This window comes from Palaemon carinicauda, chromosome 38, assembly GCF_036898095.1.
Source record: "Palaemon carinicauda isolate YSFRI2023 chromosome 38, ASM3689809v2, whole genome shotgun sequence".
Taxonomy (NCBI): domain Eukaryota; kingdom Metazoa; phylum Arthropoda; class Malacostraca; order Decapoda; family Palaemonidae; genus Palaemon; species Palaemon carinicauda.
Genome location: NC_090762.1, coordinates 43,055,623 through 43,081,104, shown reverse-complemented (window position 1 = coordinate 43,081,104; position 25,482 = coordinate 43,055,623). Strand labels below are relative to the sequence as shown.

Sequence of the window (25,482 nt, the reverse complement as noted above, 5' to 3'; positions counted from 1 at the left end):
TTCTCCTTTCCTTTCTTCTTGTTTTCCGTCCAGCCTCGTGACTTTAACTTCAACCCACCTGCGTGGTTTCGTCCATTGCACGTGGTTGCTGAATGGCTTTTGCCTTTGTCCCAATTTATAAACACCATTACCTTTTTTGTTATGTTTTTCATTTATGTAATTTGATTTGTTCCTGTGTGCATAAACCTTTTGTTCTTTAAAATTAGATGTCTACAGTTGTACTGGAAAGACCATTAAAGCTTTAACAAGCTACAGTAGTTGGGTAATGACAGGTTGCAATAGGAGAAATCTCACCTAAACTGTCACAGAATAACCACTGTTAGTACATTGAAAGCCAAGCACATTACTAAATAAATTTATTTCTATGGGGATATGAATCTTTTGGGAAGGGGCAACTGTATACAGTCGTTAATCCCCTCTGAGTGTGACGTTCATGACCTTCCAATTAGGAAGATGAAGGAACATCTTTATGTGTTGTGGTGGACACAGGGTGTCACCAGTGTGCTACCATTTGGTGATACATTTGTAATTAGTTAAGTGTGGTGTGAGTGTCAGCAAGTGTACTCGTTGCCTCCCTTTTGACAAAACCTTAACATTAGTGGTTTGTGTTTGCGTCGGAGGAAGCTTGTGTAGGTTCCATAACAACTTTGTGACACCAAGGAAGAATGGTTGGCAAGGTGATGTAAGGCATGTTCATTGCGTCTCCTCTCCCTCTTCCTTTCTTAGTCGAACACATCTTCCCTGAGAACATATTTGTGTGAGGACTTTAGTTAAAAGTGCCATAGGACTTAAACCAATGGATCTCATCCTTTGGAAAGGAGTGATGGTACTAACTGGTACAGATGTGATGTGTCAGTGTTACAGTTACTACTATTGCAGTGGCAGCAGGTGAGCAGTTCTTTGTACTGTACGGAACTCTCCTGCCAACCAGTACTTTTGGGATTGGTCAGCGATGGAGAGACTGGCGTGACAGCCTCAGTAGTTTCATCAAGAAGAGGAGAACTGTCGTTCACACTACCTTCCTGGCCAAATCATACCTGACACACCGAGTTGTACCTTTGGGCTCAGTTGAGCTTTGTGTAACTGCTCTCCTCCTTAGAACAGCTTCAGAGACTGATAACTAAGGGCTCGGTCAGCAAGAAGAGATTGATGACAGTGACCACTGTTTGCACTGGTACCAAGTGAAGGCCGTTTTCTGGACTGAGCCCTTAACTCTAACGCTATTGAGGGGAAAGATTTGCTGTTATGTGAAGCTATCCGCCCCCTCCACCCAAGATCGGACCAGGGAGGGTCAGGCCCCATCAACACCCAAGCTAGGACCAGGGAGGGGTCAGGCAATGGCTTCTGATGACTCGCCAGGTAGAGCTATAGGCTCCCCTAACCCCCATCCTTAGCTCACAAGGATGGTGAGGTTGAAGACACTAAAGCAATTAACGAGTTTGAGCGGGGGACTCTAACCTCAGTCGGGCGATCACAAGGCAGATACATTACTGATTTTAAGAAAAGATTGTTCCCCCCCCAACCCCCAATACCTGATCCTTTGAAAATCAGTGACCTGGTCTGTGATTGCAGAACAACTGCGCTAAAAGCTGTATCCATTCAAAGGAGGGGGGGCTCCACCAATATGGCCTATTGCTTGTACTAATAACTATGTGATCAAGGAGCTCTAGCACTTGCTGTCACACTTTTTTCCAGGGTGTGGTACCGCTTTGGCCTTTCATTTTCCCAAGGTACTACAGGAGCTTCAGAAATACCACCGGTCGGTACCAGTTCCACGCACCAGAACAGCTTGGCCAGTAACCAGCCCTGCTTTGACCTGGGCCAAGCAGTCAACCACACCCATTCATCACAGGGAGGTTCAAAGTCTGCTCTTGCTCATTAGCACCAGGAATTATTTCCAAGATATGAAATGAGAGTTTTCACAGTCTGCTTCATATCTAATCTCCATGTGTGTGCTTCTGCTGTCAAGTCTCATTGGCAGGACACCATCCCAACCCATTCATTGGCATAACTGTGGTGTTGCTGCTCAGTAGCAGGACTGAGTGACCTTGAAAATGCACGGTGAAGGCCTTTAGGGCTCATATGGCCGCCATCAATTCCAGATCGCTGATGTGCAGCTTCTGTTCCTTGGGTGACCATACCCCGTGCCTGATGTTGGGCCTGGGATGAGTGCCCCCCCCCCCCTCCTTCGGGATGACCATGAACAGGAGCACCTCATAAAAAACCGAGCATGGATAGAGGTTGCTACTACATGTGTTTGTTCTTGTGAGAACCATGCATCGCACTGGGAGCTTGTGTGTATGCTTGGTCTCAATGCGATGCTTGGTCTCAAACCGCAAACTGAGCACATTAGCAGGTGCACGAAGTCCTGTCCCAAGGGCCGACTGGGCTAATTGGGTGGCATCTCTGCACTTCTACTGTTTTTAGAATCAGATCAAGAAGTCACCTCCAAACAATCCCTAAAATGACACTTCTGGGAATCAGTCCGAGTTCATGCGAAGTAAAGATTCTTGTTGAATTTACCCTCTGTGTCCTTGGAATCTCCTGAGGCTGATGTTTCTGTCTAGACCAGCAGTACTATGTTTAGTCTGGCCTAGGGCCTATCACTTAGACCGGAGCGTAAGCTCCTTTATCTTGTACCGACATCCCCACATGGTCATTTATCACACTTAAGGTCATTTCACTGAAAATATTCTTCACTTTTATTTAGCCCCTCTTTTAGCCAAATAAATAAGACTAATGGAAGACATTCGGTAAAGGTCAAGAGGTAACTCTCCAGCATCAACAAGGAGACTTGGGATAGGCGAGGTCTTGAGTGCTGATCATATAATATATACTGTATATGGTCAGTCTCTAGGGGCATTGTCCTAAGGCAATGTCACTGTCGCTTGGCTCTGCCATTCATGAGCAACCTTTAAAAGTAGAACTTCCACTGTCAAGGGCCAGCCCCCGAAGAACTTCCACCTGTCCCAATGCTCGGATACTTGCCCTCCCTAGCGGGAGCATCTGTGGGCTTAAATCCTTCCACCAGTGATGTCCTCTCTGGTGAAAGGTGGGCTTGTTACTTTGCCTCCTAGGCTGCTGGAAGACTGTAGGAGGTAGCGAATATCTTTGTTGAGCTGGCTGCTTAAAAGAAGTTTCTGAGGCCAAGGGGTGGGCATTTCTTGGGACTGCTGCTCCACTCATGGTTTGCCTTCTCGATAGCAGTGTCTACTGCCAGAGTGGAGGCCACCAAGTTAGAGTTTCTCGGGTAAAGAGCATCCCTGGGGGACAGCTGTTTTGTGCATCTAGCCAGCCAAAACAGTGTCATGGCCTCAAAAATAGTTACCCCACAGAGAAACTGTGTGGTAGAGAGGAAAAACTTTAGAGATGTTTTCAAAAGATCTTCAAACTACTTGAAAACTTTTTCACTTCACATTCTCTGTTACTGCTAAGTGGGACACTACTCCTGACGAGTGATTGTACTAGGAGTAGACCTGAATGGCAGACAACTGCCACTTCCATATCTGTATCTCACAATCTCAGATGCATAGAAAGTTGAGGGAAGGATAACTAATTTGTTGCTTGACACACTGGGTACCAAGTTAGCATCGTGAGGGTCATTGTCAACAAAGAATTTTCTTTGGCTAGATAGTGCCCAAGGGGGCAATTTCGATGATCTACTCGACTGAGAAAATTCTCAGGTGTTGGGACCCAAGTATTGAACAAGTCAAGCATGTCCAGAGTCTGGGTCAAGAGGCAAGCATCAAAGCAATGTCCTTTACTGCAATTGAAGGAAAATTGCGTCTGTTGCGTTACATTTATTGGTAACTAGTGAGCGAGGAAGTTATCCCAAACCATCCAGGTGGTGAATAAGGGGGTCACGTCAGCAGAGCAGGAGCCTGCCCGTGCAACAGTATCCAGAGAATCTTTAGCAATCAAGGCATGCTCCTGAATTGGTTCGTTTAATAAAGAGCAACAGGGAGCTTTACCTGTGGGACAAATAAGATCTCTTTAAGGGCCAGTTCAGGTGGCTCTTAAATAGTGTCTACGGCTTTTGCCAGCTGGAACTAGAGTGGAAAGGAGTATAACTCGTGGACAATGGGTTCAGTGCCATTTCCTATTTTGAACCTGAAAATTAGATGCCTGAAAATGATGATGATGGTTGTTCCGTAGAATGGCTCATTCAAGCAGTATGAACATTTTGAGGTAAAGTAGCTGATTTGTTACTAATGCAGTGTTTGGTTGTTGGATACGTAAGATCCAAATGAGGTGAAGGCTACCTGGTAGTCAACCCGAGTTGACTTTGGCTTATATTCCTGAGAGGTGTTAATACTTTCGTGGTTGGGTAGGAATAGCACGGTCAGGGCGTGAATCTCAGACATGAAATTGGGTCTTGGTGGAGGAAATACGCCCACGTGCTGGAATGGCAGCTCGGTCCATGACATCAGCGAGCTGTGGGTTGGCAAGACATGCAGATGTCAGTCTGAGTATGTGGTGGAAGTGTGATAACATACGCAAAACCAGTTGTGGACGCTACCGAAGAGGCCCAAAAACCTCTGCATAAGTGGCAGAATTCTGGAACAACTCAAGAGAATTCTTGTGAGGAGAGCAATACTCTGTACGAAGCAAGCCAGAGAGTCCACTACTGGCGAGCCCCACTTCAGGATGACTGCTTGCGCTACTCCCGGGTGTAGAGTCTACTCTGAGCCTATCACTTGGCCTACCCTGCTGAGGCTGTCTGCTAGCACGTTCCTCTTTCCTGGGATGAATCTGGCTGTGATTTCGATCCCTTCCTTTGCCGCCCATTCCAGTAATTCTGTCGATAGAGTGCATAACTCTTTCGACTTCAGTCCTCCCTGTTTCTTTACGTAGTCTACCACCGTGGCGTTGTCTCGCATCAACGCCACGATGTTTCCTCAGAGGAAACGTACGAATTCTTGACACGCTCTTAGGACGGCTAACATCTCCAGAACATTTATGTGCAGAGTCCTTTCCTCGAGGGACCATTTCCCTTTCGTCGATTTGTCGAGGTGTGCCCCCAACCCTTCTTCGACACGTCCGTGAATAACAGCATCTCTTGATGATCGGGCGCGAAGGGCATTCCCTTCCAGGTGTTCGCCCTGTCGCTCCACCACTGTAGGACTTCCACCATCTCTGGGCAAACCTGAACTATCTTGTGTGGGTGTTCCCCTGTGACCCAGAGATCCTTCAGGTTCCATTGAATTGGCCAGTTTGAGTCTCCCCTGTGGAACTAACTTTTCTAGCGACACCAGGTGGCCCAATAACTTCTGCCAATCCTTGGCTCTCCTGGGTTGGTTCGTTAGGAAGGGCTGTAGCACTCGGTCCAGGTTGTCCAGTCTTCCCAAGGAGGGGAAGGCTCTCACCAACCGGGAATCCAGGATCATCCCCAAGTAAGTCATCCTGGTGGAGAGGGTCAACTGGGACTTTTCCAGGTTGACTGTGATCCCCAAGTCTTTGCAGAGACGTAGTAGCCTCGCGCCTTGTTCCCTCAGTTCTTCCCTTTAGGCTGAAAGTAACAACCAATCGTCCAGGTACCGGATCAGGCGAATGCCCTACTCGTGTGCCCAGACCGAAACTGTCGTGAAGACTCGTGAAGACCTGAGGTGCTGTCGACAGTCCGAAGCCAAGGGTCTTGAACTGCAAGACTTGGGTGTCCCACTTTATTCTGAGGAACTTTCTGCTGGACGGGTGAACGGGGATCTGAAAGTATGCGTCCTTGAGATCTAGGGACATCATGAAGTCCCCTTCTCTCAAGGCCGCCAACGCTGTCCTTGCTGTGTCCATTTTGAAGTCGGTTTTTGCCACAAACTTGTTGAGGGCCGACAGGTGTATGACTGGCCTCCACCCCCCTGTTGCCTTCTCCACCAGGAAGAGCCTGCTGTAGAACCCTGGATCAGGATTCTCAACTGGTTCTAACGCTCCCTTGGTGATCATGGTCAACACCTGTTCCTGTAACGCCGCCCGTTTCAAGGGGTCCTTCGTTACTAACCACTCTCTCTGTTTTGCCGAAATAAGTGGGGGGGGGGGGTTCCCGTCAGGAAGGGAAGTCTGTAACCCTCCTTTAGGACTGTAACGGTCCAGAGATCTGCACAATAACCCCGCCATGCTTGCCAAGAGTGTCTGAGGCATCCCCCTACTTGTGGCTCTGGTAGGAGTAGGGGCCTCTCTGCCTATCTCCTTCTAGAGGCGCGGCTGGAACGACCTCTCCTAGAGTTACCGTAGGACGGTCTAAAGCCAGACCGCGGGGTAGTGTTACCTCCACGGGGGGGCTGAGAGCCTTGGAGCCAAGGGGCCGTTGGACCTTCCCTCCTAGGCTGAACTGGTGAGGCACGGGAGGTATGCGGCCCGTCCGTAGAGGATCTCCTGTGTACTGGACGTCTCATGGGGGAAGGCCTTGGTTCTCCTATGTCATTCATCTTCCTCACCCTCGCCATTGTCTCTTCTACTGATTTGAGGGGGAAGAGTGACTCGTCCCACACCGAGGAGTTTCTAAGTAACCTAGCTTCTCGGTCGGGTAGCTTCCTCACTAACTTACTTAGAACCGTGTCTCTCTTCCGCAGTACCCAGTTGGTGAGAAAGGAACTTTAGGGCCTTAACCCCTGAACTGATCAACTCCCTCAGCAAGGACCGATTCTCAGGCAGGGAGAGATCCTGTGACGACTGGAAGCCTACCAGAGTACAGGCCCACCAGTCCAACCAGGAAGACACTTAGACCAGGTCTTGGGCCATGTCTTCCATCATGGAAGTTACTGCTGGTGAAAAACACACTGGGGCCGAGGATGCTCTGTCCTCTGCACCCCCTTGGTTTAATGTCGTAATGGTCGACTGCGAGGCCCTCCGCGCCGTCCTTCCGGCACGTAGAACCGCTTCTGCGTCTTAAGGCCAGGGAGAAGCTTCGAGGAACTCTTGACACCTAGGGGCGTCCGCCAGGCTGGCTAAGTATTTATCAATATGCTCAATCACCAGTTCCACATCTCGTGCTAGTGGGAGAGCCAAGGAGGGTCTCGGCTGAACCGGGGTATCCACGAGCCTGCTGAGTCCAGAGAGCCAGGTTTGTTCTGCTGAGGGTTTGGGTTCATCTAACCGATGATGCCGCCTTATGAGGGCCAGGACCTTGCGATAGGAGATGTCATCAGATGAGCACTCTCCCCCCCTTCTACTAGGGCATCCGTTACCAGTTCCTCCACTTTAGAAGACTGCAATGGTATGGGGAGCAACTCTGGAAGGAGGGAGCTTCTCCTGCCTCCCTCCAGACAGGCGGATCCGCTGGGACGAGGGTCTGTCATCGGAGTACCCTGCCCCGCGGGGGTCTCCGTGTTTGCGGGCCTTCCTAGGCACAAAGGGCGCCCTTGGTGCTTGTAGAAGTCTGCCAAGGTGCCCGCGGCTGATGCCAAGCCTTCCGTCCGGCGGAGCGGCTCCTTCCGTTGGGCTGATGTAGCGGGAACCTCCGTGGACTTAACTAGGTCTCGGGGGGCCTGGTGCGACGTCCCCCAACGGTGAACTGGCCTGCTGGAGGAGGAGGGTCGAGCAGGTGAAGACGAGGCCCTAGGGAGCCAACCGGAAGTGGCCGCGGCTGTGGTAGCCTTAAACAGCTCACTCCGGGATATCTTCACCCACCTGTCCTTCGACGATCGGGTCCTCTTCGCCTTCTTCTTGGAGGTCTTGGACTTCTTTCTGCCGTGCCTGGAACGAGAGCGAGACTTTTCCCATTTCCTTTTCGAGGACTTCGTTTCTTCGTCCTCTGGCGATGAGGAATCTGAGGAAGAGGATGACAATGAGGAGGAGAGAGAGTCCACCGAATCACCTGAGTCTTCCAAATCTGCAGGGGAAACCTCGCGTCGGTTCTCTGGCAGAGGGGGCTGCAGAAAGACGGGCGGGAGCGTTGACGAGGGCGCTGGGGGACACTGAGGAACCTTCCTCCGAGCGAACCAAGAGTCAAATTCCTCTTCCAATCTCAAGGGAGATCTGAAGGGCATCCTAGGCGGATCCCATGCAGTGGGTTCCGAAATCGATGAGCCTTCCTTCTCGGCGTCTCCCCCGGCTGCCGAAGCACCTGAAATATAAACCTAGGATGCAGGGGGAAGAGGCAGCACCCGTCTTCCCCCACATAGGATCTAAAGTGGAGACGGGTCCTGTAGGCACCAGGATTTCGTCTCCTGAACACACTCCCGTCCCTCCCTCAGGCCCCACACATGCCTGAATAGCACTAACATCATCCCCCACAGACCGCTCAGACTCTTGGGGAAGGGTAATGGGCCGCTTCCCCGCAACGGACTTACCTCGCCCCCTACTCTGGGTAGGGGAAGATGGTAGGGAGCCCCGTTCCGACAAGGCACCCGGCGAAACCAGCGAAGAGGAAACGTTGACCTTCTTGAGCGATTTCTTTGCCGCTTTCTTCTTCTTCGTGCCGTAGAGGACCCACTGGATCTCGGTCCAAGACTCGCACTCCTGACGCGTGATTGTAGGGGAACACACCTTGCCCCTACATGACGAACACCGCGAGTGGGGATCGACTTTGGGCTTAGAAAGAAAAGCACCACAAGATTTCCCAGGCCCAGGGCAACGGTGGGGATGCTCCATAACGCAACACTAAGACACCAAGAGACACAGAGGAAGGATAAGGAATGAACACTTGGTAGACACAAAGGGTTGCACTGGGAGAGGAGAGCGCGGCGAGATGATCACGTCGCGACCAGAAACTTACTGGGGAGCACGACCTGAGCAAGCATGCTCTCCAACCCCCGGGTCGCCTCAGGGCGCGTATCACTCCGCCTGAGGGTAACCCCCATAGAAAACGGGAATAGGGTAAACTACACAAAATTCTGGTCGGATGGTTAGAGTTCCCAGTAACTCCTAAGAAAGTAGTTCAAGGTAAGTACTCCGTGTTGGAACAAATAGCAGTTTCGACAAGCGACGTTCTTGCGAGGGAATGAGGAGAGACTTGTAGATGGTTCCACTAAGGACACTAGTGAGGGCAAAGGAGATCTGTGCAAGTCATTTTGTCTGGCACCAGACACCAAAACAGGATCAAGCATTGGAGGTGCAGAGGCTGTAGCCAGGGAATCTGTCTCTGGGAACTGATTTGTAATCACTTGGTCCAAGGGTGAAAATAGATTTACAAAATTATAATCAATAGCCAATGGTAAATCATGTCCAACATACCAGTCTCGGAGTGCTCAGGAAAAGGAGTTACTGTGTGGGAAATATCTGGCATATAAAAAAAAAAGCATTTCTCTCTTACTGCTACCAGTAGATGACGAGGAAGGGGAACGATCCCTTTTACCTTTCTTGTGACAGGAGCAACGTTTCTCCCACTGGTACGACAGCCACTCCCTACACTCCTTGCATAGAGATTCAATGGAGCATCTTTTACCAAGACACAGAGGAGAGGTGATGCGAATCGACCTTGAGCCAACTCAAGAACGTGCCATATTGATAACCTTCAAAACCAAGTAAAGTCTGCATAACCACTAGCAACTCCAAGGTGAAAAAGTACTGCAAGGGTAATACAGTGTGAGCTTGCCTCACAGCAGTGCATAGAACTTGTCCAGCAGTGGAGTTGCTTAGTAACCTATTATAGTTTCCAGTTTAACATCTTTCTTTTTTTTGTCTATATGTAGAAAATTAACTTAAAAGTAAACACCAACAAATGGCTCGGAAGTTTTTAATTTGGGATAAACACCAATAAATGGCTCGGAATGAGTACACACCAATAAATGGCTCGGAAGTTTTCAACTTGGGATTATACACCAATAAATGGCTCAGAAGTTTGTGTTCATGTAGGAATAAATTTGTATTTAGGAGTCAAGGCTGTTACTACCTGTTGGGGAACAGCAGTGGGCTTCAGCAAGCTTCTTCAATAAAAACTTAAAACTACTTTATGAATTTTGAAAAATCCATTATAATTAGAGGGAGCTAAGAATATCATAACTTACTTTTAATTTATTGAACCAAGTATCGGTTACAACTGTTCATACATAATGATGCTGGTTACAGAGGTCACATCCACTCGTTCATTAAAATGCTGAAGGCTACAACCCTTCAGGTTAATATATTGTTGGTTAATAATGACTACCACAGGATCAGCAGCAATTAGAATAACCACAGAATAATCACGTTTAAAAGGTAACCATAACTGATACTGTATTGAATGAATGGTTTAGAACAAATCTTAAGAATAAGGTAGTCTTGTATTGTGCTTTCTTTCCAACACTTGGTCTACCTATGTATAAAAAAATCACTGGTCCAAAAATTATATATTCCTACTTAATAGCTTTCAAGATGTAATACACTAAACCTTTCACAAGATGGAATTCAATGAATTTTAAGAAAAGTAATAACTGCAAAACTTAAAATATATATTCCTCGGCATCATTTCCTTATATACATGAACATTTTGCTGGAGTAATCCACGTAAAGTACTGAACATTATTTCACACTTTTATGGTAAATACCAACCACACTCATTCATTCACTATGATTATACAACTATTTTCCAAGCCTATGTTTGCACTAATAATGAAGCATCACATGTCCTTAAAACAGCAATTTAAAATAGAAAAATAGTATGAGAGGAAACAAATAGACTGGAGCAAAGTGAAGCATAGGCCAGGAAATAATTATAATGTATACCATAATCTGAGTTCAAGAATAATTATAAATATTTATAAATTACTTTGTGTAAGTTGCTTTTGCTTTAAACACAAATGGATTGGCCTCCAACTTTGCTAGGAAGATTTAAAATAGAAAAGCAGTGTTGCAGAACTGTACTAAAAATGTATTCTTTGAATGATTCAAGTTTTTCATCTCTGCAACCAGTAAACTATGATGTCATACAAAAACATACATAAAAGACCCTTGAAGAGGAAAACTAGAATCTGTAGTAATGGCAACTGACCCAGCAGCTCCTAAATCCTCCTCATTTTATTACTCATTTTACATTACACCCAGATAAATTCCACTGGATGTGTAAGGAAGGAGATTAATGTCCCATGTAAGAGAAGAGGGATTGTAGCCATGTTGGGAAAGAAAAGGAAGGGAAACAGTTTAGTTTAAGGGAATATATATTCACATATGAACTTTTCTGTGGATAAATGTGCATGCATACCACTATGTGAACTCAATAAAAGGAGTTTGCAATAATGGCAACAAAAGAAGGCCAGTGCATAATAATGACAATGATCGATAATAATTCGGCCAATTTCTAAAGGAAATAATCTGGAGTTCGGCGGGTTACATGTGGCTCTCCTCTCCTTGGTGCTGGGTCAAACTGCAGGCTGTAAAAAAAAAAGTACAAGTATTTAATTATTTGTAGCTTAATCTATATAAAAAAGATCTGGGTGGCACTTCAAATATAGCTAGGCTAAATAAAACTGGACTTTCCTTATATAATATCAGATTCCTACAGTGCTTGTGATAAGTAGCCTAGGGAATTTCAGTTTAAAGTATTTCATCAAATCTTCAATATTTACTATAATGCATCTTTTGTCATAGTTTTCAGAATTAATCTTTCACAAATCACCTAATGTTTAAAATTTTCTGGCATCGGCCTTTCTACTGTAACTCCCATTCTTAACAACAGTTTCTCTATCAGTAAATTTTAAAAAGAAGCCCATTTTGTTTAAACAGACATCAGATTCAATTTCAAACCTCTAACACCAAGTTAACATTCTACTCTCACAAGTAGACCTGTTTACCCAGACACCAAATTAATGTTCTAACCTGAAGACAGAATCCCAGTTAACATTTATATTTTCTTAAGACTATACACAAGAAATGCAATTTATTTTATTTCTCACATATTATGATTAGTTTGTCTGCAAATTATTTTAAAATATCAAGAGTGCAGTAATTGTAGGTGTTTGAGATTATGATCTGGAAATTCGACAAATAAAAGAAAAATAATAATTTTCTGTTAAGGTCATAATAGCTCTGATTGCTTCAAGTCCTGGCCCTAATTTTTTCATATGTTGTGAATACTCAACTTGACACAGGATTCCATTTCAATTCTTCGACATTAATTGTGGGTTTAAAACTGGACAATTACAATATATGTGGGATAAGAGTTTGAAAACTTGATAAAGGGATAGTACTTATAGTATTCTGAATGTTGAGGATAATAGGGAGGCAGATATAATTGCTGTTGCAGGTGTTGAGCTGCCGGTGATGGGAGATGAGAAAGAGAGATTACAAGAGAGGAATTGAGGAGAGCACTAGATGAAACGAGAGTAGGAAAAGCATATGGTATGGATGGTGTGAGAGCCGAGATGTTGAAGGAAGGGGGTGTGAATGTACTTGAATGGTTGGTGAGATTGTTTAATGTGTTTTGTGTTGTCAGTGGTACCAAAAGATTGGGCTTGTGCATGTATTGTACCACTATACAGTATAAGGGTAAGGGAGATATGCAAGAGTGTTGTAATTCAAGGGGTATTAGTTTGTTGAGTGTAGTTGGAAAAGTGTATGGTAGAGCACTGATTAATAGGATTCAGGATGAAAGAGAGAATGCAATCTTAGAAGTACAGGGTGCTTTTAGAAGAGGTAGGGGTTGTATGAATCATATTTTTACAGTTAGGCAGATATGCGAGAAATATTTAGCAAAAGGTAAGGTGGTGTATGTTGCGTTTATGGATCTGGAGAAAGTGTATGATAAATTGATAGGGAAGCAATGTGGAATGTAATGAGGTTATATAGAATTGGTGGAAGGTTGTTGCAAACAGTGAAAAGTTTTAGGTAGTATAGCATGTGTTAGAATAAGAAATGAAGTGAGCGATTGGTTTCCGGTGAGAGTGGAACCGAGACAGGGATTTGTGATGTCGTCGTGGTTGTTTAACTTGTATGTTGATGGAGTGGTGAGAGAGGTGAATGTTTGAGTGCTTGGATGAGGATTGAAACTGGTAAACGAGAATGACTATGAATGGGAGGTAAATCAGTTGTTGTTTGTCGATGATACTATACTGGTTGCAGATGTGGAAGAGAAGCTTGGCCGATTAGTGACAGAATTTGGAAGGGTGTGTGAGAGAAGGAAGTTGAGTGGGTAAGGGTAAGGTTATGAGATGTACAAGGGAAGGTGGTGCAAGGTTGAAATTCATGTTGAATGGATAGATACTTGAGGAGGTGAATCAGTAGGGGATTCAGCATTATGAAGCTTCATTTGTGGTGGATAACGGGGGAGGGTGGGTTGTGGCACCCTAACAGTACCAGCCGTACTCGGTTGAGTCCCTTGTCAGGCTGGGAGGAACGTAGAGGAGAGGTCACCTTTTTTGTTTCATTTGTTTGATGTCAGTTACCCCTCAAAATTGGGGGAAGTGTCTTGGTATACATATGTATGTAGTCTTTAAATGAGCAAATTAAACAGGTTGCGTATATCTGTATTGATTCATTATTCCACATTGTATGCCATTTATCTAATATGAATGAAGTTATTTATTTTTTGTATATAATTGATCTATTTATTCCCCATAATTACAGCATTAGATGCTTCATTTCTTTCAGTTCCTATATTTACATAGCTCTGATATATCTAAACATTCATTCAATTGTCATAAAATTCATATAAAATTAAAATCTTTCAACAAAGGAATATTCTGGATAATTATTTTGATTGTCTTAATGAAATAACACTATAAAAATGAAAATGGTTAGTTACTATACTTACAACGAATACTTCAGAGAATCATCTAATTCCATTATAGCCGCCTGGTTGCCACAACGGTAACAGTAGTTGGGTGCAGAGAAAATAGTGACAACATTTCTATCGTGGCACCAATTATAACCCTCCATGACAAGTTGATGCGCACGTGAGACTAGCGTTAAACCATTTGAATGGTTAAATGTCTCTGAAATATCTTGACCAAACGTATAACCAGCTCCTCTTGGCGAAATGCCCCAACCACCACGGTCATCTGGATCTGACCACAGTAAGTCACACATAGGTCCCTGTGAGAAGAAACAAGATAGTAGAACAATTTTATTATCTTGAAATTTCCATTTTCTCTACTGTATTAGCTAGAGTTTTTAACCCACGAAGGATGACATTCATAAAAATGGATGCACTTCATTAGCCTATTATTATTTTATGGATACATTTTTTCCTTCTCTCGCTCCACCCTCTATTGACTTCACAAGGTACTGCAACCAATTGGTGATCATTTACAAACCAAGTAGAAAAAATATACTAGGTTATAATAAGCTCGCACAATTGGGGCTTATCCGTCTAGTTAATCGTTTTCACCTGGTGTGGTATAATATAAATTATTTATGCAAAATCAGTGTTTGTTTGCATTATAATGGCTGATGATTGTCACTGTAATTTAGAAAAAAAAAAAAAAACGATGGTGATTTGGGCAGTAATAGTGAGTATGATGAGTGACGATTATATCAATGATAATGACATTCATTGATCAAGGGATTGATTTTTATTTACCCTTTAAGGGATTTCTGACCATAATGCAAAGCCCTTCCAATAGTTGCTTTATTTGTAAATGATGATAGATATTTTTGTTTGTGAAATCAACAAATATACCGTCAGATTTTTAGTTATTAATGAAGTGGGCAAGAATATCCCTGAAGCAAATGCATTAGATGGAAACAGCAACTCCTGAATAAATTTTTAAGTCTTAGTTTACTCATAGGATTGATAGGAGTGCTGAGGGCTTATCTTTGAACTCTACTTCCTTCTTATTAAAAAAATCATGTCACGAGGTGGTCATCTTCCTCCACCCCATTACCCATACTTTAAGGGGTTGGTTGCCTTTGGACTAAGACATCCTCTTCCACCAAACTTTTTCTCTCCATATCATCCTTCACTTCATTTTGTCATCTAATTTTCTGCCTGTCTCTCAATCTTCCCCTAACAGGTTCTTCCTAAGCCTCCTCACCATGTGTTAACACTATCTCAGTCGTGACACTTTTCACCTGTGTAACCTTTAATATGCCTGCCATTCTTCTTATTTCATCATTTACCAATCTTTCAAGCAGCAATGCTCCTATAATCCAACTCGGCATTCTCATCTGTTCTCTCAACCCTTTCTTCCTCCTTGTCTTTAAAGCCTACATTTCCGATCCATACATTAACATCGACTTTAGTTTGATTGGTATTTTCTTAGCTCATACCACTTTTGCTGACTCCTTCCACTCTCCCAAGGCTGCCTTTATCCTATTCTCAACTTCAGCCTCATCCTCCCTCCGGACTTACCGCTCCAAAGCATCTAAATTGTTCCACATGTTTTATAATATAGCCTGTACTTTCAGGGATAGCTTTCCTGTCACTACCTTCCTTCAACAGCTGGTATTACTTTTGACCTTGTTTTAGGCATTATTTCCTCTTCCCATATTACTCTTAATGAATCCAGCATCCATTCTTCCACCTCTGTAGCTAATGGCTTCACTTCATTTTGAAACTTATGGACCTGGTGCCCTACCATTTTTCATTTAACTTCATGCCTGCTTCACTTTTGTAGTCCTTATCTACATCACTAGCCCCCTTCAGCCTTTGTGCTCCTCCAAGCTCCTCTCTAATTTTCAGTATTCAATAGTTGCTAAAAATATTCTCTCCATCTCCTCTTAATGTAATACAGTACTAAAAAATCAGCTTTACTACATGGTGAAAAAAAGTTACTTTTTAAGTTATATAATTATCCTTAAACACATTATTACTAGACAGGATATTCTAGTTTATAGGAATATCAAAATTACATTAATCATTAAAACTAAGAAAAGAAATAAAAATAAGCTTCAAATAAAATTTATTTTTTCGACAATAGCAAGTTCTAAAGAATTTTTGTAATATCGCAACTAATTAGCAATATGTGCAATAATAAAAACCAAATTATTCAAAAAGTTCATCTTATTGCGGTTTCAATAATACACAATGCTTGAATATTCAAGTGAAAATTAACATTTTTTTCACTTTCTTTTTCTATATTAATTTTCACTTGAATATTAAAGCATTGTGTATTATTGTGTTTGCACTGCCTTGTTTCAAGAGACTTATAAGATGCAAGCAGGGAGCAAAGGGGATGGCTACAAGGATAAAAAAAGAAAAGAAAAAAAAAACTTAACGAGAAATATATGCACCAAGTGAACAAAGACGTGCATTGATTTTACTATGTTATCCCATCTTTCCATACTTTCATAGTGAACATCCAAACACTATGATAAACTACATTTCAGAGAAGTTCACTTTAACTCAACTGAATACATCAAATATCTGGTACCAGCTATGATCAATACACAAGTTAATGAAAGGACATGCACTGATTTTACTGTTATTCCATCTTTTCATAGTAAGCATCCTATCGCTATAATAAACTTTAAAATAGAGAAAACCACGTAAGCTCAACTGAATACATCAAATATCAAGATAATCTTACCTCGTGTGGCACCTCTTGTAGACGATCTAATGCTCTAATGTGATCAAGAGTATCTATGGAAGGCGATAGTCCACCATGTAGGCAAAATATTTGAGTATCCACTAAAGCCGTTAAAGGAAGATAATCAAATAAATCTGTGAAGTACTTCCAGACGTTGGCATTTCCATATTTTCTTAAACATTCATCATAAAATCCATAAACTTGTGTAATCTGACGCGACTCGTGGTTGCCTCGAAGAATAGTTATCCTTTCCCTATACCGTACCTAAAAAAATTTAATCAAATTTTAAGACAAACATACCAAATTCACATTAAAATTGTATTGAAATATTCCAAAATGGCATAAACCTCACCTGAATCAACACATTTAAAATAAAAAGGATTCTCAAGAGATGTGAACACTCCAATTTAATTTTACGTTCATTACAAATAAACTACAGTATTCAAATTACCAATAACAGTACTCAAGAAAACTTTAAAAAAATACAATTTAAAAAATACACCTTGCTTTCATGGCCAATACACTACAAAGTAAATGGGTTTAGAAAAAAAAAATTTGTTGTGGAATAACCTTGGTGTGCTGGAAACCCAGTTCTTCCTTCAATACCAGGAACAAGAAAAGATTGGTTTGAGATAGGATATCATAAAAATCACAAATTCTAAGTAATTTGTATTTTTCCTAACATACTTACTGAGAACTACTTTCTTAGGAGATACCTGGAATCTCCTCTCATCCGATCCGAGTTTTGTGTAGTTCACCCAACTTCCATTTTCTGTGAGGAATGCCCCAGGCGGAAGGATACGTGCCGAGGCCAATCCCGGGTCAGGCCGCATGCTAGCTTGGGTCTCGACCCTCAGTAAGTTCTTGGATGCTTAATTACCTAAGGGTCAGTAAGGCACTCGGGGAAGGAAGGGAGGGCCATTAGACGAAAGTAGTTCTCGGTAAGTATGTTAGGAAAAATACAAATTACTTGGAATTTGTGATTTGTTCCAACACAGAGACTCACCTCGAACTACTTTCTTAGGAGACTTACACTTTAGGAGGTGGGAGTGTCTTCCTGACCTCTAGACCCAACTGAGCAGGACAGCAGGGAACCTAGATAGGAGACTAGGTTCAAAGTTGGTCAGAAAACGAAACCGTAGGGAAAACTACACAAAGAGCTCATGTTAGTGTCTAAGTAACTCACCCTTAAAACATTCCTCGATGCGGTGTCCTATGACGATGTTGTGAACTGATGTCTTGTGCATGCTCTACCCGAGTTATCTCCGGAGAGAAGGAAAAAGAGAAAGGAAGGAAAAGGTGGATAGGTAAACGAACCTGTGTCTCTTGGTCTTGCTACCCAAGATTGTACCTGAGGCTACACCATTAAATCGCCCTGAGCGCGGAGATGACTGTTCCTATCGAGAACCCGTCTAAAGACTTCCTCGAACATTCCTCGAGGTAGTGAGTTGTGAAGGTCGACTAGTTCGACCAGGTGCCTGCTCTCAGGATCTGAGCCACTGCCATGTTCTTCTCAAAGGCTAGGGAGGTACTTAGAGCCCAAATGTCATGGGGCCTGGGGGCACCTGGCAGGGGAAGACCAGCACTGCTATAGGCCCTGATAATCACCTGCCTTAACCAAAAGGAGATTGTATTCTTTGAAACCTGCTTCTTCACTGTGCCCGTGGAGACGAAGAGGTTCTTGATACCAGGGCGGAGTCTAGCCGTCCTTTCTAGGTATTTCCTTACTGCTCCGACGGGACACAACTTCAAATCCTCCGTATTACCTGACCGAGGAATTGCTGGAATTGTGAAGCCCTCAAACTTGGGATCCCAGACAGCTGGATCCTGGGTCTTAGCCACAAACGATGGGACGAACTTGAAGGAGACCTCACGCCAACCCTTTGCGTGTGAGACTTCGTAGGACAAACTGTGGATTTCCCCCACCCTCTTTGCAGATGCAAAAGCTAACAAAAAGACAGTCTAGAGGGTGAGGGTGAGAGCCCTGTCCACTATGTCCTTCAAGGGTTCGAACGGGGGTTCACTTAACATCTTCAGAACTCTTGCCGCGTCATACTGCGGTACCCAGGAGGCTTGAGGGGGCAATGCTTGTTCAAAGCTTCTGATTTTCATAGAGATATGTCTTGAGGAACCCAGATCAATGCCCTTCAGGAAGAAAACTTGGCCTAAGGCTGCACGGACTCCCTTGATGGCCGGTATTGACATGCCGACCACGTCTCTGAGGTGTACGAGGAAGTCCGCAATGTCCAGGATAGAAGCCCTTAGTGGCTTGATGTTTCTGGAGGAACACCATTTCGTAAATGTGGTCCATTTTGCCTGGTAGACCACTGCCGAAGAACGCCTCAGATAACGCAACATTCTTTCCGCTGTCCCTGCCGAATACCCCTCCTTCCTTAGGAGATGCTCGATAACCTCCATGTGTGAAGGCGGAGAGCTCGAGGATTGTCGTGGAACCTTTGGAAGTGGGGCTGACTGAGAACGTCAGGTCTGTCTGGTAGCGACCACGGGGGAAGGCACGCTAGCTCTTTTAGATCCACCAACCACTCCCTCTCCGGCCACCAGGGCGCTACCAAAGTCATCCTTAGGTTGTGAGCTGTGCTTACCCTGTTGAGCACTTGCCTGATCAACGCTAAGGGAGGAAAAGCGTACACGTCGAGATTGTCCCACCTGTATTGGAAGGCGTCCTCCCATGCCGCCTTTGGGTCTAGGACAGGAGAACAGAATACGGGGAGTTATGCGTTCAACCTTGTCGCGAAAAGATCCATTATTGGCGAACCCCACTTCTGGATGATGAGCCTGGCTACTTCTGGGTGCAGAGACCACTCGGTTCCCACCACTTGGCCCATCCTGCCGAGTCCGTCGGCCAGGACATTTCTTTTTCCTGGAATGAACCTCGCTGTGATCCCGATTTGTTCTGACTCGGCCAAATCCAGGATCTCCAACGTGAGATCGCACAACTCCTTCGATTTCAGTCCTCCCTGTTTCTTTAAGTATGCTACTACTGTGGCGTTGTCGCACATCAACGCCACTGTGTTTCCCCGTAGAAGACTGACGAACTGTAGTCACGCTTTCCGAACAGCTCTCATCTCTAGGATGTTGATGTGTTGAACTTTTTCTTCCTCCGTCCAAACACCTCTTGCTGACTTCCCGAGAAGGTGTACGCCCCATCCTTTCTTGGAGGCGTCTGTGAAGAGGAGCATCTCGGGAGGCCCGTCTGCCAAGGGCCTCCCCTTGAGGGTGTTCGTCCGATCTTGCCACCACTCCAGGGATTCTCTCGTCTCTGGAAGAACGGGAACTACCTTGTGGGGGGAGTCTACTTGGTTCCAGAGTCCCTTCAGGTTCCACTGGATACTCCTGAGTTTGAGTCTCCCTTGGGGAACCAGTTTCTCCAAAGATACTAGGTGACCTAATAACCTCTGCCAGTCCTTCGCTTTCCTGGGATGTCCTGATAAGAAAGGACGGAGGACCTGGTCCAGGTTGTTCAACCTCTCCTCCGACGGAAAGGCTCTCACTAGTAGGGAGTCCAGAACCATCCCCAAGTAAGTCATCCTGGTGGAGGGAAACAGGTGAGACTTCTCCAGGTTGACGGTGATGCCCAGAACATTGCAGAACTGCAGTAGCTCCACGCCTTGTTCCTTCAAAACTTCCTCTGAGATGAAAGGAGCAACCAGTTGTCCAGGTAACGAATCCGGCGAATACCCCGTTCGTGAGCCCAAACTGAGACTGTCGCAAAGACCTTCGTGAAGACCTGAGGCGCTGTTGACAGACCGAAGCAGAGGGTCTTGAACTGCAAGATCTGGGCACCCATCTCACCCAAAGATACTTCCTGCTGGAGGGGTGAATTGGGATCTGAAAATAAGCGTCCTTGAGGTCTATGGACATCATGAAGTCCCCTTCCCTCAAGGACTCTAGGACCGACCCCGGGGTGTCCATCTTGAAGTCGGTCTTGCTTGCACACAAACTTGTTGAGGGCCGACAGATCTATGACTGGTCTCCAACCTCCCGTCGCTTTCGCCACCAGAGAGTCGACTGTAGAACCCCGAACCCGGTTGCTGTACCGTTTCCATTGCTCCTTTCGCTAACATCATGGAGACTTCTTCCTGTAAGGCTACCCTCTTCAATGGATCCTTGGGTACCAACCACTCCACTTGGTTGGCCGGAATGAGAGGTGGAGGTTCTGCCAGGAACGGTAGTCTGTACCCCTCCTTCAACACCATCAGTGTCCACGGTTCTGCTCCGTGGTCTTTCCATGCTTGCCAAAAAGGTCTGAGGCATCCCCCTACCTGAGGCTTGGGCAGGAGTAGGGGGCCTCTCACCCTATCTTCTCCTGGAGGATCTACCTGAACGCCCTCCCCTGGAGACTGAGTATGATGTCCTAAAAGTGGCTGGCACTGACGGTGATGTCCTAAAAGTGGCTGGCACTGACGGTGCTCCTCTACGGGGGGGCTGCGACCAAGACATAGAAGGAACGTCTCTCCTTGTCTAGCTAGGAGAGGCTCGAGGAGTAGTGGGGCCATCGGACGCAGGTCTCCTGTGAACGGCCCTCCTCATGGCTTGAGGTCTGGGGATGCTCACTTCTTTCCTCTTCATCACCTTCTCCATTATCTCCTTCGCCTCCATCAAAGGGAAAAGCAAGTCACCCCACACGGGCAGGTTCCTCAAAGCCCTCGCCTCCCTGTCCGGGATCCGCTTGGACAACTTGCTCAATACCGTGTCCCTTCTTTCAAGTACCCAGTTGGCCGACTGAGCTAGGGACTGGAACGTTAAAATTTTTAACGCCCTACCTCCCAAAATAATCAGTTCCTTCAGGAGCACTTGGTTAGCTGGGACTGATAGGTCGTAGGAGGCCTGGACACCCACTAGAGTCGAGGCCCACCAGTCTAACCAGGAGGCGACGTTGACCAGGTCTTTGGCCATCTCCTCCATCATCATCGCCTCTGACTGGGAGAAACAGATCGGGGCTGACGAGGCTCTGTCCTCCTGGCCCAAAACTTCAAGGGAGGCCTCCATCTTACAGGATCCTGGCCGTTGTCCTTCTGGTAAATAGAATTTACTCTGGGACCTCACTCCCTGGAGTAATTTCGAGGTACTCTGCGATTTGGGGGCTTCCGCATTGCCCGCCACAATCTTGTTGACGTGAGTACGACCAAGTCTCACGTCTCTGGCCACAGGCAGAGCTAAGGAGGGTTTTTATTGGACGGGGCCTCCATTAGCCTATTGAGGCTAGAATGCCAGGTATCCTCGTCAGAGGGAACAGGTTCCACTACCCTGTGATGCTTCCTTATGAGGCCTAACACTCTCCTATGGGCGTAGTCCTCCACTGGCGCGGCCTCCGTGTCGTCGTCGGCGTCCTCCGTCTGGCGTTGAGCCACTGCCTCGACGGGCACCTCCGCATAAAGTTGTGGATGTAGGACGGGCACTGCCGCGGAGGCGAGCGCTTCCGTCCTCCATCTGTCCTTCATCATGGAGGGTGCGGCTTCCATGGGCTTGCCTAATGGAGGAAGCCGTCCCTGCTTGTCTAGAGTCACAGCTGCCTTCGATGACTCGACAAGGCTGCCTGTCCGAAAAGGCGACTTCCTCCGCTGGGCAGATTGAGTCAGCGCTTTCGCGGTCTTACGCCTGTCGGAAGGGGGTCTCGGGGACGCGTCCCTCCGAGGGTCAAGCCTGTGTCTGGAGGAGGACCTTCCTGGAGACTTATCTCTGGGGAGCCAACCTGCAGTGCTCAGGATCGAAGTGAAGTCCGTGAGCTTATTGCGGGGGACGAGGACCCATTCTTCCCTTGGAGATCTGCTCCTCCTGAATTTCCCCCTCGGGGACCTGGACCGCCTTCTTCCATGCCGCGACCTCGAATGGGAGCGCCTTCTCCTGGATGTGTCCCGTTTCCGCCGATGTCTCCTCTGCGCTTCTCCTCCCGACGAGAATGATGAGCCCCCCACTGAAGATTCCGACGAATCCTCATAACACTTCCGCGGGGCAGGGGCGTGGAGAGTGGGCGGCTTGACGACTTGCTGTGTTCCGGAGGTCGAAGGTTGTAGAAACACAACCGGAACTGACGAAAGAAGAGCTGGTGGAGATCGTGGCCGCTCGGCATTCGGGAACCATTAACCAAGGCCCTCCTCCATGCGAGAGGATCCGCCAACGAAGTCTTCCTTCTCTGGGGCGCCTTCGGCTGCGGAGGTACCAGAAATATAAGCCCATGAAGCGGGTGAAGAAACAGGGACATTCTTACTCCACATGGGGTCATCCGACAAGACGTGCCCCGCAAGCATAAGGGCATAGTCTCGAGGACCCCCACCAACTTCACCTTCAGGCCCCCTACTTGCCTGTAAAGAAGCAGCAACCCCATTATCCCGAAGAGAAGACTCCTGGGGAAGAACCGATGGTTTCTTCCCCGCAACAGACTTACCTCGTCCCCTACTCTGGGTAGGGGAAGATGGAAGGGAAACCCCATTAGACTTTCCTCCTCGGGACGTCAAAGGCGACCTCTTGGCAGACTTCTTTTTCTTAGTACCAACACGTACCCACGGCACCTCATTCCACGACACGCACTCCGGGCACGTGTCCGTTGGAGAACACACACTACCTCTGCAGGACGAGCAAAGGGAATTCGGATCAACCTCCGGCTTGGATAAGAACGCACCACACGACTTCCCCGGTCCTAGACTGGGGACAACGGCGGGGATGCTCCATCACGCACTAACACAACACCGCATGACACAGGAACACAATGGAAAGGATAAAAGGATAAGGATCACACGTGGAAACACAAGGGAATGCACAAGGATATCAAGCGAAACCATGAGAACACAAGGGAGAGGACAGCGATACCACGTGGGAGACGCGGGACACAAAGAGTCACACTGAGAGGAGGGCGTCGAGATGATATCATGACGCGACCAGAGAACTTACTGGGGTCGAGACCCAAGCTAACACACGGCCTGACCCGAGATTAGCCTCAGGGCACGTATCCTTCAGCCTGGGGTAGTCCTCACAGAAAACGGAAGTAGGGTAAACTACACAAAATTCTGGTCGGATGAGAGGAGATTCCAGGCATCTCCTAAGAAAGTAATTCGAGGTAAGTCTCTGTGTTGGAACAACTACGGTTTTGCATTATAGGAAAAATATACATCACTTACTATATTCGCAAGTTGTCTCAATACTGATACAAACCAAAGGTATCTTATATGGAGACATTAAGAGAACTGTATTCATTGAAGCTTGACCGACTAGTGACAGAATTTGGAAGGGTGTGTGAGAGAAGGAAGTTGAGAGTTAATGTGGGTAAGAGTAAGGTTATGAGATGTACGAGAAGGGAAGGTTGTGCAAGGTTGAATGTCATGTTGAATGGAGAGTTACTTGAGGAGGTGGATCAGTTTAAGTACTTGGGGTCTGTTGTTGCAGCAAATGGTGGAGTGGAAGCAGATGTACGTCAGAGAGTGAATGAAGGTTGCAAAGTGTTGGGGGCAGTTAAGGGAGTAGTAAAAAATAGAGGGTTGGGCATGAATGTAAAGAGTTCTGTATGAGAAAGTGATTGTACCAACTGTGATGTATGGATCGGAGTTGTGGGGAATGAAAGTGATGGAGAGACAGAAATTGAATGTGTTTGAGATGAAGTGTCTGAGGAGTATGGCTGGTGTATCTCGAGTAGATAGGGTCAGGAACGAGGTGGTGAGGGTGAGAACGGGTGTAAGAAATGAGTTAGCGGCTAGAGTGGATATGAATGTGTTGAGGTGGTTTGGCCATGTTGAGAGAATGGAGAATGGCTGTCTGCTAAAGAAGGTGATGAATGCAAGAGTTGATGGGAGAAGTACAAGAGGAAGGCCAAGGTTTGGGTGGATGGATGGTGTGAAGAAAGCTCTGGGTGATAGGAGGATAGATGTGAGAGAGGCAAGAGAGCGTGCTAGAAAAAGGAATGAATGGAGAGCGATTGTGACGCAGTTCCGGTAGGCCCTGCTGCTTCCTCCGGTGCCTTAGATGACCGCGGAGGTAGCAGCAGTAGGGGACTCAGCAGTATGAAGCTTCATCTGTGGTGGAAATGTGGGAGGTTGGGCTGTGGCACCCTAGCAGTACCAGCTGAACTCGGCTGAGTCCCTGGTTAGGCTGGAGGAACATAGAGAGTAGAGGTCCCCTTTTTTTGTTTTGTTCTTGTTGATGTCGGCTACCCCCCAAAATTCGGGGAAGTGCCTTTGGTATATGGATGGATATTCATTGAACAGACTGGCTTGTTCATTCATACTCGGAAATGTTAAATTCAGTCATATATTTGAGCAGGGGAAGTACAACTTCTGTAAACTACTATCCGACGTTCTGTTGACAGATCTTGGTATACAAGAGGCTAAACTCTGAAAAATATTCAGGGCCCAACAATTTCATAAAAATGAAACGATTTAATTAGAATGCAATGCATCTCTAAATATGCTCGAAAAAGTACCAATGATAAAGGAGCAACAATGGATCTTACTTCAATGACCAAAACATCCAAGTAGCAAAGGCCAGACATGCAATTGAGCCATGCTTGACCCAACAGTCTCAACATACTTCCAAGACCGCAAGAGAATCTTTGCCTTCTTTGTATTCTTCCTGTGAATCCTACTATCTGCAGAAGTAGGGACCATGGAAGTTAAAAATCTGTGCTGCTTTACTCGCGTGCAACCTTCTCTCTTCAAAAGTAACAATAAACCAATAATCCACACAGAATGGTTATCACTGATGAAAGTACTAATTGACTAGATCCTGGTGAAGGGAAGATTGCATTAAACAGGGAACAGGATCCTCATATTTTGCAGCATCCTAGAAATTGCTTTTAATTACAAAACTAATCACACGACTTTCATTGAATAATATCTAAAGGCAAAATAAGAAAGGATTAAAAAAATAAATTAATTAAAGCTGGTGACATAAACCAATACTGTATAAATTTTTTCAAGGTCACTTTATAACAATTTTTCCTCAATATCTCTTAACAGGTTTGTCCTGGAGAAAATGTGTTCTCTGAAAATTAAAAACAGGACAATCGACTAAAATATGTTTACTATCTAATGTCACTTTATAGGTTTTACAAAGCAGGGCCATTCTCCCTTCACTACACTTCATTAAATAATTGTGTGGT

The 25,482-nt window shown here is 45.7% G+C and overlaps 1 protein-coding gene across 1 annotated transcript in view; it reads right to left on the bottom strand.

Annotated features, from left to right (window-relative positions):
* Window positions 1–9,932: 9,932 nt before the first annotated feature.
* Window positions 9,933–25,482, bottom strand: part of mts (protein phosphatase 2 catalytic subunit mts) — a 32,211-nt gene continuing 16,661 nt past the window's right edge. The window contains exons 3-5 of the mRNA XM_068362162.1: window positions 16,374–16,637; window positions 13,658–13,938; window positions 9,933–11,279 (exon numbers count right to left, since the gene is read on the bottom strand). Coding sequence (XP_068218263.1) covers window positions 11,207–11,279; window positions 13,658–13,938; window positions 16,374–16,637 — 618 coding nt within the window. The 3' untranslated portion in view covers window positions 9,933–11,206. The remainder of the gene's footprint in view (window positions 11,280–13,657; window positions 13,939–16,373; window positions 16,638–25,482) is intronic.